This window comes from Hyperoodon ampullatus (assembly GCF_949752795.1).
Source record: "Hyperoodon ampullatus genome assembly, chromosome: 18".
NCBI lineage: Eukaryota > Metazoa > Chordata > Mammalia > Artiodactyla > Ziphiidae > Hyperoodon > Hyperoodon ampullatus.
The window spans coordinates 49965100-49978587 of NC_136931.1; the positions used below are offsets into that span (position 1 = coordinate 49965100).

At 54.7% G+C, this 13488-nt stretch overlaps 2 protein-coding genes across 3 annotated transcripts; one reads left to right on the top strand and one right to left on the bottom strand.

Moving 5' to 3' along the window:
* Positions 1–50: 50 nt before the first annotated feature.
* Positions 51–4536, bottom strand: PAF1 (PAF1 homolog, Paf1/RNA polymerase II complex component; the record flags this gene model as incomplete). Its single annotated transcript, XM_079723738.1, has 14 exons — positions 51–584; positions 663–753; positions 866–971; positions 1966–2094; positions 2192–2308; positions 2399–2502; positions 2586–2654; positions 2747–2852; positions 2934–3035; positions 3123–3189; positions 3283–3404; positions 3717–3809; positions 3908–3937; positions 4490–4536. The coding sequence occupies 14 exons, from the start codon at positions 4534–4536 to the stop codon at positions 187–189; spliced, it is 1581 nt and encodes a 526-aa protein (XP_079579864.1). The 3' UTR covers positions 51–186.
* A 562-nt stretch (positions 4537–5098) lies between these two features.
* On the top strand, positions 5099–8385 carry MED29 (mediator complex subunit 29; the record flags this gene model as incomplete). 2 transcript variants are annotated; one of them, XM_079723836.1, is made up of 4 exons in its annotated part: positions 5099–5314; positions 5878–5936; positions 6205–6289; positions 8093–8385. In XM_079723836.1, the coding sequence occupies 4 exons, from the start codon at positions 5099–5101 to the stop codon at positions 8333–8335; spliced, it is 603 nt and encodes a 200-aa protein (XP_079579962.1). In that variant the 3' UTR covers positions 8336–8385. The 2 variants fall into 2 exon arrangements, with proteins under 2 accessions (XP_079579962.1, XP_079579963.1); XM_079723837.1 differs by lacking the exon at positions 8093–8385 and adding an exon at positions 7907–8078.
* Between the last annotated feature and the right edge of the window lie 5103 nt (positions 8386–13488).

Sequence of the window (13488 nt, forward strand, 5' to 3'; positions counted from 1 at the left end):
GGGGGGCAGGAAGGGCAGGAGAATGAGACCATGGTGCCTGGGAGGGTAACTAAAGAGAAGTTGGCTTTATTAACAGCAGAGGTTTGGAGGAGAGGGAAACAAAGCAAAAGGCTCACAAAGAGACCACTCGAAAAGTGCCTTCCTGCACGAAATAACTATCCGCACCAGCCCTGAAGGCCCTGGGACTCAGTCACTGTCACTTTCAGCTTCACTGGAATCAGAAGCTGCGGCTTCACTGCCGTCCTCCTGAGCAGAATGCTCGCTGCCACTGGGGAAGGGACTGGCGCTCCGGCTCCGCTGGCCACCCCCATCGCTGCCACTGTCTGAATCATTGTCACTGCCGTGGGCCCGTCCTCTGTCCTCATCATCAGAGTCAGCATCGTCCTCTGAATCAGCATCACTGCCGAAGATCTCCTCTTTGTCCCTGGCAGCCCGGGCCTCATCCTCACTGCTTTCGTCCTCACCGCTGCCACTCTTGTCACTCGCCTCATCCCTGTCACCTTCCTCCCGTTCACTCTCGCTGCCTGAGCGCTCATCCTCGCTGCCTTCCTTCTCACTGCTGCTGCCCTTCTCTCGTTCCTCATCTGTGAAGGAGCAAGAAGAAGTAAGACCCAGTTCCCCACCCTCCCAGGGCTCCCAGAGTTTGGCCCGTCCAGCTTTACCTGAGCCCCCAGCTTCTTTCTCTTCCGTCTCCATTTCCTCCTCTTCTTCCTCCTCGGGTTCGTGGTTCTCCAGCTGGGCCTTCCGTGCCTCCTGGAAGCAGCAGGGTTGAGGGGAAGGGGAGGGTGTTCTATCTGGTTCCTGCCCCACTCCTCACGAACTACCACCCGCCCCATGGGTGCCCTGGGTCAGTGGTGCTTGTTACCTGGGCTTCTAGTTCCTTCTCATTCATGTCCCGGTGTTTGACCACAAGCAGGGCATTGGTACCCGACTGAACCCCAGCCTTGGCTCGGCGCTTACTCAGGCGGACCCTGCAGTGGTGGAGTTGGGGGAGGGGTGCGTGAGATTCAGTTAAGGACCCCCGTGGGGAATCTGGTCTAATATGGTTCTTTACCCATCCTTACTCATCTATGCTTAGCCTAGAGCAGACCAGAATAAGTACAGACTGAATAAAGGAGACTAAACGGGGGGGTAAGGGACGGGCGGCATGATAGCCATCAGGATAGCAGTTTGGTTGCCCTGCACTTTATATATGTGTATATGTATGCCCTGTACACATACACATAAACGTATAAAGAAAGAGACTTTAATGTGAATTAGATACCAACACTTTAAAAGAACATAATCTCGATTTCTGGCTTTTGGAAAATAAGATTCTGTGACCCCCCTGGGCCTTTGTTGCCTTGCCAGCACCCCCCACCCCCACCCCGAGCATAGCGGCAAATGGGTTGCTGTGCTGGTCACAGTGCCCCTTGGAGGTTGCCAAGAGCTCCAGGTCACCCAGCCCCCAGCAGCCCACTGTGCCTTTTAGATTTTTTGCCTGTCTTAATGGGATCAGGATCTGGATCTCTCCTTTAAATAGAAACTCCAGGTCACACTTTCCCAACCTTACACCAAGGGTCCCAACATAGCAAGTAAACTTTTAACCATCAGGGAAGTCTGGGGCGTCATGTTTTTTGAACTTGGGTATCTAGCGCTTCATTTAAAACATTCATGCTAATTTTATGTATTACTCCATACTTTAGCTATGTTTACTCTTACATGAAGTCTCATTAGTATCGATAAACTTGGTAGTCCTACCCTACGTGAAAGCTCTAAATATTTCCAGTGTTAAGTAAAGATTTTGTTTCTGGGTTCTTGTGTCAGAACCAGGTCCAGCCCACATGCATGAACAGGCTTCTGCTCTTACAAATGCACATGGCAAATCTTTAGGTATAAATGACCTCCAAGGTGGCTCCTGCATACCCCAGGGTACTGAAGTACAAGCCCAGGCTAATCTGCGTGAGGTAGGACTGTGCTGAGTACCTGGTCTCCAACTCATTGTAGTAAACCCCATCACCCTCTCGGAAGATGAAGAAGTAGTTTTCCTCGTAGCCCTTGCTAGCCTTGTTCTTCACATTCCAGTTGTACTCCCGAGCAATCTTGTAGTCGTACCTGAGGATAAAGGGGATAGGGTCAGCCCCATTTCTTCCCTGTGAGGGAGAAAAGGAGACACTTCTCAATACCCAAAACCTAACCCCAACCCACGCACACGTCATCTGGTGCATAATCCATCTCCTCTTCCTGGTCCCGTTTTCGCTTCTTCAGTGTTTCTTCCACAGGCAGGAAGTAAGCCACAAACTGGTTCCCTTCCTCATCCATCATGCCCCTGGTTGGGGGAAGAGGAGGAGCAGTTAAGAGTGAGTGAGGAGAAAGAGACAAGAAGAAGCAGGCCAAGGTGGACAGCAGGGCCACTTACCTGATCATGGCCTGAGACATCATCTCCAATGCAGCTGCACCACTTGTGTCCTTGGGGGCGGGGTCTGAATCAAAGATTACCTGAGCGCAAGGGTTGATCCACATCTGGGAGATGGAGGGCACTGGGGTTAGACTGGACAGGGAGAGATGGCAGGCTATCCCTCTCTGCCCCCTGCCCTGGATCTGACCTTAAAATCTGGAAAGACAGGCATGACCTCCACTGGTGTCACTCGGGGCTTGCTGTAATGCTGGGAGATCTGGCAGAGGCAAAAACGGGGTGAGAAAGAGTACAAAGTGCTCTGGAACCACACCTTTGTCTGCCTCCCCCCGATCCCAGTCCCTCAATTACGGATTTCTGGGCATCCTCAAAAGTCTTCTCAATAGCTGTGATCTGGCTATCCCTGTCTTTGTATATTTCTTCCTCAGTGAACTGCTGCTTCACAGAAACCCCAATCCTAGGGAGGAAGAAAAAGGCCTTTAGAGGCCACGGGATATACCTGAATGCTCCACCTTCCCCGCTACCCACCGCAACTTACTTAACCTCAGGCTTCTCATTGGAAATGCCATAACGATTGAACTCGGTGGAGATGTACTCTGTCTTCCGCATCCATGGCACCACCTTTGCATGCTGCTGGGATCTGGGGCGGGAGAATCGGGCACCTCAGGACCCCACTGCCTTCCTCCCATCAGAGCCAGTCCTGAGTCCCCACTCAGCACCCCCTCACCTCTTGGAGCTGGTAGGGGCCTGAATCTCCTCTTCCAAAAGCTTCTCATCAGCTGGATCTAGGAGTACTAGAAGAGAGCAAGGTGAGAGAAGCACTATGACAGAGGACCACAGCCAGCCCTCGCTAGCCTAGGGCAGGCCCTCCCTGTCTCCCAACACACCATTGGGGTCGATGCGGTAGGTATCAGGGTTGATGAGGTCAATGGTAACTCCCAGGTCTGGCTCAGTCAGGAGATCATGCTTGTGCTGTTTCTCCAAGGAAGTCGCTTTGTACTGGACGAACCTGGGTGGGGAAACATGCCCATTATGGTTGCCTAGTTCCAGCCTCATCCCTCACATCCCTGCTTCCCAGAGGCTAAGCTCCTCCAGGGAGGAACTCAGAATGAAATGTCCCCCATGTTGGAGTCCGCAGGCTAGCAGCTCTCGAAGAGACTTGGATGCTGCTTGCTTCTTTACTTAAATATTTACGGGGCACCTACTATTACGTGCTAGCTACTGTTGTATGCCTGAACAGTCAACAAGAAAAGCAGTCCTTGCCCTCAAGGAACTCATATTCTAAGTGAGGTGTTTCCCTAACCCCCATGCGCAGTCTCACCTGTTCTGGTCGAAGGGATAGGTAATGAACTTGGGGTCGAAGGGGATGTCAGGGAGGCTATTGCAGTACTTGACTCGGCAGACCACTCCAGACCTGGGAACACAGTGGCTCAAAACCCAGCCCCTGATGCCCCACCTCTGTTCGCAGCCCCCATTGGCCCACCCGTCCTAAGAAAACACAATGGAGCTCACCTCTCAGGCAGAGTCCGGTGAGAATTGGGCCTGGTGGGTAAAAGAGAGACACTGACAAAAGGTTGAAAGAACGGGACTGACAGGAGAGCAAAGGGGGGTTTTCCAAACTTTTAAAAGGGAAGGAGAGAATGACAAACGCTCATTCCTCTTGGTAGGGGTGTCCCAAGTGCTCTAATGAGAGTGTCACGTATTCCTTTCAGTGTCCCTAAAGGCTTTAATGAATGAAGCCAAGTGCTCAATCCCTTTTGAAGGAGATGTGTTCAAGTGCTTTAATATAGAGTCGCATGCTCAATTGTTTTTGGGAAAAGGGATCTCCAAACGTTTGACTGGAAGAATAAAAACTCAATCCCTTCTGGGTAAAGTCCCCAAGAGCTTAATTCCAGAACTCCGCGGCAGGGAAAGACGGGGGCAATACGCCTTCTGAGACCCGCCCCCGTGAACGGGTGAGCGCTCCATGACGTTACGGGCTGACTTGGGGGGCTGGTGAGGTTGTAAGCTGACAGCTGGGCTCGACCCTCCCACCTCGCCGATGCCTACCCAAACGTAAAGAAAAACAGTACAGTCAGGCGCCGTAATGCCTACCTGTGGCCATCCTCGCGCTGGGCCTGGGTCTGGATAGTGGGCGCCATGGCGACGACGCGAGATAAGTCCTGACAAGAGCCTCAAAGAGCCACGGTAAAAGGCGTGCCGACTTCGGCGCACGCCCAATCCGAGGCAGGACTCGGGTTGACACCGCTCTCCTCAGGGATAGGGTCGGAGTGAGGTGGGCTGGTGAGAAGAGTTCCAGCAACACTGGAGTACTACGTAGTACTCAGGTAAACGCGCAAACAACACCAGGGACTGACTCACAGCTCCAGAACACCAACTGCCGCCAGTGTTCTGAGGACCGCAGGTCGCCTCAGGCGGCGACGCCTTCTGGGAAATAGAGTCTGATTGGAACCACACCCGGATTGGCGAGCGTCTGGGCAAAGGGCGGAGCGAGGCAGGGAGGGCCTCTTGTGATTGGTGAATCGGTATCTCAGTCTAGACGTCGGATTTGAGAGTCGAGTTGGAGGGTGGGTTCTTTCCTCCCATTGGTTAAATTTTATGGGAGGCGGAGCTAACCAGTAGACGGGGCCTAGAGATCAAGACGCTAAGAAGAAACCGGGAAGACGCGCTTCTGACGCACTTCCCGCGCGCGAAGCGAGAAAGATGGCTGCATCCCAGCAGCAGGCTTCCGCGGCTTCCTCTGCCGCTAGTGTGTCAGGTCCGGGTTCGGCCGGTGGCTCGGGTCCCCAGCAGCAGCCACAACCACCAACACAGCTTGTGGGACCTGCCCAGAGCGGGCTTTTGCAGCAACAGCAACAGGACTTCGATCCTGTGCAGCGCTATAAGATGCTTATCCCGCAGCTGAAGGAAAGTCTGCAGGTGATTGGTCGGGAGATTTGGCTCTCTGACATCACGGGGGTGGGCGGAGGGACTGTTCAGTCAGGGAGAGAGCAAAAGGAGCGTTAGGCAGGGAAGAGGAATGAGACTTGATCTTCGTGAGGCCAAAGCGAAGCTCTGTGGATTGACAGTGTGAGGTGGGATCAGGGCGAATCTTGAGCTCGAGACTGACTGCAATTCGAGGGGGAGGGAATTTAAAGGAGAAACTTAGCTCTAGTCGTTAAAGCCTGAGGAAAGGACTGGCCTGTACAGAGACTGACCGTGACTGGTGGGTGAGGGAGGACTCTAAGGTATGTCCGGGAGGGTATTGGCGAGAACCGCAGGTGAGAGCGGGCCTCCGGGAAAATACAGGTGGTTATTGCTATAGAGGAATGGAAGCTGGAGTTACTCTGGAGTGACGGGAGGGTAAGTGCCAAGTGAAGAGGAGGCCTGAGATTGGGTGTATCTTAAGGAAGAGTGTAGATCTACCAAAAGTGTCCTCTTCTCTTTCTCCATCTCCTGCACCTCTTTTTTGTTTTTTGTTTTTTTTTTTTTCTTTAAACTAGACCTTGATGAAGGTTGCGGCCCAGAACTTGATTCAGAACACTAACATTGACAATGGACAGTGAGTACTCCTCTTTCTCCTAACTCCATCCTAGTCTTAGAAACTCATCCCCCTTGCACCACACCCACCCCACTTTTCTCTTATTTTCAAGCCTGGCTCCCTAGCGCTTGACCTTGCCCTTTTTGCCCCTTCCTCTATTAACTGTCCCCTAGGCCCTGCCTTGGGTCTCCTGGGCCTATACCTGGTTTTCTGATGGATACTTGGTTGGGTAGTCATTTAGTCCCAGAGACTGGAAATACATTCCGCACCTTCCTCTCCTGGACTGTAGGAAGAGCAGCGATGGACCCATTCAGCGCTTTGACAAGTGTCTGGAGGAGTTCTACGCACTCTGTGACCAGCTAGAGCTCTGCCTGGTAAGGGGTCTCCCAGCCACCGGGTGACCACAGCCCTGCCTCAGTTCCTGGTGCTTCAGGAACCTTCATTCAGTCAATCAACACACGCTCACTGAGCACCTCCTGCGGCCCAGACCTGTGCTGATGCTGCAGCTGATGCTGGGGGCACAATATTGCCCAATCCTTGCCCTCACAGAGCTTCCAGTTCAGTGGGGTGACAAATATATCCTCAAACAGTGACAGCTCAGAGTAGTCAGGGCTCTGATGGGAGAAACTCAGGCCATGGAGGGCTCTGAAGGGGGAAGCACAGACAGAAGGCTCAGGGCTGGAGTCGTGGAGGCACAGGCAGAGGGGGCGGGATTAAAATGAGGGAAGCTCAGGGGGGCTGTGGAAGTCCAGAGAAGGCACCTGACCCTGCCTAGGGCAGGTTTAGGGAGGAAGTGGCTCAGGGTAGACTACTAGTGGAGAGCACATCTGAGCGGAGGCTGGAACAAAAATGGAAGAAGGGCAGGAGTTGAGAGGAGGGCAAATGGCTCAGAGCACAGCCTTTGGAGTCAGATGGACCACCAATCTCTACCTCTGAGCCTTGGGTTCCTCCTTTGGAAAATGGATTTTTGGGAAGGGCTCAGCAAGATCTTGCATACAAAGCACTTAACCTGGTGATGGACACATGGCAAATGTTTCCTGTAGTATCCTCATTGTCATGATTATTTTGAACTGGACTTTGAAGGAAAAGTCAGTCTGAGGAGCCTCGTAGTGGTAGAAAGATATTCCAGCCAGACGGAACAGCTTCTGCTTTAAGTTCCCTTTAGGAACATCATGAAATTCAGTCTGGCTGAGGTGTGGTAGGCGTTGGCGCTTGTTGGATTTTGAATATAGCCTGGAGGGTGCTGGGGAGCCATGGAGGGTTTCAAGCAGGGAAGGACATGGACCCATTTGCTTTTTTAGGAATATGCCTCTGGCTGCCACATGAGGGATGGGTGCAAGGGGCTGAGAGTGGAGGCTGGGAGCCCATGGCAGGATTCAGGAGGGCCAGGTTCCACCAGGGCAGGGTCCTGAGGAACTGGGAAAGGGCAGGTGGGAGAGGTACTCAGAAGGCTTTGTGCACAGGGCCATGGGACTGACAGGCTCGGGGAGGAGCCTCCAAGATGAGGCCCAGGGCTCTAGTTGGAATGGTAGGGCCGTCCCTGAGACAGGGACCCAGGAAGGAGAGTGGTTTTGGGGGCAGAGTATGGGAACTCTGGAATTTTAGGGGAGGCTGGGCGCACAGAAGTGGTGTCATCAGTACAGAGGTCGGAACAGCAGCGTGTGTGGGTGAGACAACCCCTAGAGGGAATGAGAATGAGAGGAGGAGAAGGGATACGGGAATGACCACATTTAAGGCTTAGGTAGATTAAAAAGCATCTAGAAGGACCAGCCAGAGAAGTAGGAGGAAAACCAGGAGGAGCAGGTGCCGCCAGAGAAGCGAGTGCCAATGCCAAGCCTAGGGTGAGGACAGTCACAGCAATAGTAGTTGACATTCATCAACTAGCACTTAAGTTAACTTGCCAGGACCTGTGCCTGTGTCTCTTGCACGCTGCTCCCACCATTCTCACCTTATTAGATAGTAGGAGTAGTTATTAAACCCATTTTCCAAAGGAGGAAACAGATGCAGAGAGGAGCAGCCGCACGCCTGAGGTCACCCAGCGAGTGGCAGGGCCAGGCTCTGACCCCAAGACCCCAGGATTCCAGAGGCTGAAAAGGCTACCCCAGGCTGGCCCTTGGGGTGGGGTTGGCAGTACCCGGAGTGAAGGCTGATGCCACGCCTTGCCTGCCTGCCCACAGCGCCTGGCCCATGAGTGCCTGTCACAGAGTTGCGACAGTGCCAAGCACTCTCCGACACTGGTGCCCACAGCCACCAAGCCTGACGCCGTCCAGCCTGACAGCCTGCCCTATCCGCAATACCTGGCGGTCATCAAAGCCCAGATTGCCTGTGCCAAGGACATTCACACTGCCCTGCTGGACTGCGCCAACAAGGTCACAGGCAAGACGCCTGCACCGCCTACGGGCCCGGGGGGCGCCCTGTGAGCTGGCAGGGCTGGGACTGGGTCTGGCAGTGGGGGAGGGAATGAAGAGTGGCCTCAAAGCAGCTATGTCTCTGACTTTTCTTCCTGCCTGCGCACTGCGGCTGGCGCCAGCAGGGGGCAGCAGAGGCCAGCAGGGAGCACCCAGGGCGGGGCCTGGCCTCTGCGGGCTGCCTTTTCTGTTCCCTGGCTGAGGGTGGACTTTGGATTGTGCCTGTTGGTGACCTCTTCCAGGGGCTCTCCCCCCACCTGGCCTGGCTCTGGAGCCCTGACTGGGTCCCTCTCCCTCAATCCTTCCTTGATTCTGTCCCAGTTTGGGGGTGGTCTCTGTGCCTGCTCCTTTTTCTAGCTGCTCCTCTGAGCATCTTGGGTCATTCGATCTCTTTGTCCCCATCTCCCTGTCTCTGACCATCTCTCTCCCAGTGCCCCTTTGCTGTCTTCTGCCCCCAGCTCCTAACTGGGACTCTGTGTCTGTGCAGGGGGCCAAAATGGAAGCCAGAACCCCTGGCTTACCTGGGGCTAGAAGGAGCTTCAGTTCCAGGGACCACAGTCATATCCAGGGATCCCCAGCACCCCCCATGTCAACTTGACCCAGGAAAGAGGAAGTGGAGGGGTCTAGGCCCTGACCTCAGCACGCCCGATTGGGGAGCAACCCAGCCCGCCACCCCCCATAGCTGGGGTCTGCGTCAGCAGCACTCAAACGAGGGGCATTGTGCAATCTGCGGTGAAGCCTGGCCCAACTGGATGCCTGGGTCCCTGTATTTTTAGCCCCAAAGGAGAAGTGAAAAGGCCCCAGCAGGGGTGAATCATCAGTCCTGGGGAAGAAGACAGGCGCCTGGGCCCCAGCTCCGGGAAGCAGACCTTGGGGAGGGGGCTTCAGGGAGGGAGTGCCCCACCAGGCTTCCCCATGGCCTTCAGGCCTGGGCAAGTATAGGGCGGAGCTACCAGCCCAGGCCCAGCTGGTGGGTGTGAAAGGCTCAAGTGACTCAGCCTGGTTGGGGGACTGACCCACCCAAAACCTTCTGTACCCTGGTTCCCATGGCACCGCCCAGAGGCCTCCTGTCCTGGACTCCACATCTGTAAGGAAAAGCCGGGACCATGGAGACCTGCGATTCACCCAGAGCCCAGGTCCCCATACTGGAATCCTGGGAAAGTGTGTGAGTGAGTGAGTGAGTGAGTGAGTGACAGAGTGTGTGTGTGTGTGTGTGTGTGTGTGTGTACACATCCCAGACGTTCCTTCCCCTTCTCCCTGACCTTCCTTGAAGTGCCAGGCACATAGGGGCAAGCTTCACGCAGGGCAGCAGAACTCTTGGACACTAGCTGAAGCTGTGGCCCATAGGTAGAATTTCTTCTGAAAGGAAGCCACAGCTCTGCCCATTTATCTGACTGAATCAGCCCTCACCCCCCCATGTGACTCCCCAGATCTTCTAGGATAATCTACTTAAAGTCAACTGATTATAGACTTTAATCATATCTACAAAATACGTTCACAGCATCATCTAGACTACTTTGATTAAATAACTGGGGACTGTAGCCTAGCCAAGTTGACACATAAAACTGACCATCATAACCTTGTCCTTGTCAATTTGGCACCCATACACATCTCCTTAACCATACGTAAGGTCCAAATAAATACAAAAGCAAAGTCATATTTCCACCTAACATGATGCAATTATCTGAGTACAGCATGCTTTCCCCAGAAGAGCCCAGTGGCTTCCAGCCTGGGGGCACACACCACATACTGGTAGAGATGTGTCAGTGCACAGGCCCACACACTCAGAATGAAGTACAGCTGGCCCTGTGAGGCAGCATCAACACATCACACGCAGATGGGGGCATGACATCCCAGCAGCCCTGACATGGGGCCCAGCAGTGCTTAAAACCATACCCAGGGAGACTGCGGAGACACCTGGTGGGCAGTGGGATGATGGATACACAGTTCACACAGCCACACAGGGTGGAAATTGTGCACCCGGAAGTGGAGTTGATTCAGCACACATTTGCCGAGCATCTATTTTGGGCCAAGCCCTGTACAGTGTAAACCAAAGATCCCTGCCTTGCTGGAGGTGATATTCTAGTGACAGTAAAGTGTGATAAAGTAAAACACAGTATGTCAGGTAATGAGAAATTCCAAGAAGGAAAATAGAGAAGTGAGATCAGAAGTGGAGAGAGAGAATAGGAGGAAAAGAAAAGTATTGGGGAATAATAACAAGATTTGCATGTGGAGAATTATGTTACTTTATTGGAAAACATGAAAGTTTGAGAGTTTAGGTTGGGTAGTAGTTCACGTGTATTAATATGATCTGTAAATAGATGTTACATGTATTTATTATTTGTTAAATAGATGACAAGGTTATTTTTAAACCTGTTAAAGTCCTTGACCCAGGTCATGAAGGCCTGAGAAGGTAGTATTGGAGTGAACTTGAAGGAGAGGGAATAAGTTGTGGACATTCCAAGGAGAGGGAACAGTAAGTGCAGAGGCCCTGCCTGAGGCAGAAATGTCATGGTGTGTTGGTGGAATAATGTGGAAGCCTGGGCCACAGTGAAGAGGCAGGGATAGGAGAGGTCCTTAGTGAAGGTTCTTACTGGATTATTAAACCCAGAGGGAGACTACAGCCTCGTGCACAACCGCCCACTCCAGGGAAGCATGCACATGAGATGCACAGCCACACAGAGCAAAACAGACCATGGCAAAACACAGGCACACACGACACCCTTCTTCCCTAGCAGAGAATGGCATAACCCACCATCCTACAATCATGGTGTCCCTGGTGTCGCCGTCCTGGGGGCAGTCCCACGAACAGACTCAAGGAACAATCCAACTATGTGAATATACAAACAACTCTCTAACCACCCTTTAACCCGCTATCTCCCACCCCATCTCAGACTTTGCCCATCACAGGGTGACTCAGCCCTGCCCTCAGCTCAACATGATCAAAAGCAGCGGAGGCTGGATTTAGATAATGCTTCTCAGGTTTGAGTGTGCGTGCATGTTTTCCTCTGCTCTGCCCACGGAGGCCTGTGCGAACCGCAGGAGTGGGCCAGCTGCCCCCCCATCATGTGCGCCTGTAGACGTCAGGAACCAAAGTTCAGTTTCACTGCCCTGTGACTGAGCCACAGAGGAACTGCTTCCAGACACTGGCCTCCTGGTGTTTTCAGCTACACCCCAAGGACACAGACACAGGAACACTATTCACACACCTGATGACCACACACACAGCTGCAGGCGCCCTGCACACAGCCACAGCTGCCTGCAGCCACGCACATGCTCCCACACACCCTCAGCTCCCAAGCTGTGTGCTCACAGAGGCTCATCACACCTGAGGACACAGCCACTCTAGCCGGCCTCCCTCAAAGAGTTACAATCACTCAGTCACTACAGATCCCAAGGTGTTTCAGAGCTACACACAGACGTGCAGGGAGGTATGTAAGTCACACGTTCTCAGGGATGCCACCTCAAAGACAGTTACAGCCGAGTACACACTCCCTCCCCCATAGATGGTGAGAGTAAATACAGTCTGGTCAGAAACACGCAGGCATAGGCGGTTTCCCGCATTTATTCTCACAGCCAGCCTTGCCAGGTGGGTTGTAAGGACACAGCGTTGACACAGGAAGGTGGGCGCACTTGTGTCCCACACCTAATTGCCCAACTGCACACCCAGGCGCGCCAGGGCAGCCCCACCTCGCACCTACAGCGCACACGCGGTCCACACGCCGCAGGGCCCGAGCAGCCGCGCACACTGCCAGCCCGCGTCGGCCGCACCCGCTCCCGCCCAGTCAATCACGCCTGGGGCTCACAAGGCACACGTGCCACGCGTACACGGTCCCCAGCTCGCCCGCGCACTCTGGCCGTCTCTCACACCCCCGCGTTTCCCGTCCCCGCTTGTTTTTCTGGAAACTGCTCAACGTTCCCCTCCCCCTAGGCCGGAAGCGCTCGCCGTATTTTTAGCCTCTCTGGTTTCCGCCCCTTTCCCCCTCTGTCTGCCCGCCCAGGACCTGCCCCCTTGCGCCCCGCAGGGGACCCCGGCCGTCCCCCTCCCCACCGTCATTCCAGAGGGGATTCCCGGCCTTAGCTGGTGCCACGGATTTTCCCGCTGGCTACGTGGGGAGCGGGGCGGGGCCCTGCCCTGAACTTCCTCCTGGGCTGGGACGCCTGAGGCCTGGACGGGGGGTGGGGGGGGTGGGGGAGTGAAGGGGGGATGGGAGCCAGACTCCTAAACCGTTGGGAGAGGGGCCTCGGGGGCTCGGACTCCTGCGTTTGAGATCGAGGGTAGCTGGGGGCCTGGACTCCTGGGTCTGGTGAAGGAAGGGGCTGGGGGCCGGGTCTCCTGGGTCTGAGCGAGGAGGCGGCTTGGAAACCCGGACTCCTAGATCTGAGCAAGGAGGGGTGGAGGCCCGGGCTTTTAGGACCCCCGCCCCCGTCAGTGTTTCCAGGGGTGGTCGGTTCTTCAACGCGCAAAGCTCCTTCTAGCCTCTTCGAGAGTCGCCCAGTCCGAAGCGTCCTGGCTCTCGGGCCGATGACTCAGCAGTTGGGAGAGGGGAGGGGGTCAGCTTGACTCAGGGATGGGAAATGCTCCCTGTCTCCAGGGAATTGAAACTGGTATCCCTCCTCCAGGATCGCGGCCAGAGCCGAGCCGGACACCGGGGACCCCAGGGTGCCTCCCACCTCTCGTTTTACCGCCACCTTAGTCCCACTAGCCGCACAGGGATTTGGAGCCCAACCGGGCGGCGGGTGCCAGGCACCTCCCCTTTCCCCCTTTTCCCGGAGCCCTCAAGCGTCTGTTTACAGGCGACAGAAGCCCTGGTTACAGAGAGGAACCCTGGCATCCAAGCCTAGCCTCCTCGTCACGGCTTCCAGGAAGCCCCCCTCCCTCGCCCCGTGCGAGTGAGTCACAGGCTAGAGGGAGGCTGCAACCGTGCCAGAGCCGCCCGCAGCCGCCCAGCTCACGAGACCGGCCGGGAAGGCCCCTCGGCCCCAGAAAGCGCCGCACCAGGGATTCCCCCGTGCTCTGTCGGATGAGCAAGTCGGCGTGTCTAGCAGAATCTCCCCACCTCAATACAAGCCCGCAGTCTGCAGTCGCAACCTGCAACAATGAACTTTCCACCATTATAACTGCACTCCGTGGCAATGGTTTATTTCTACCCCCGTGTTTTCAC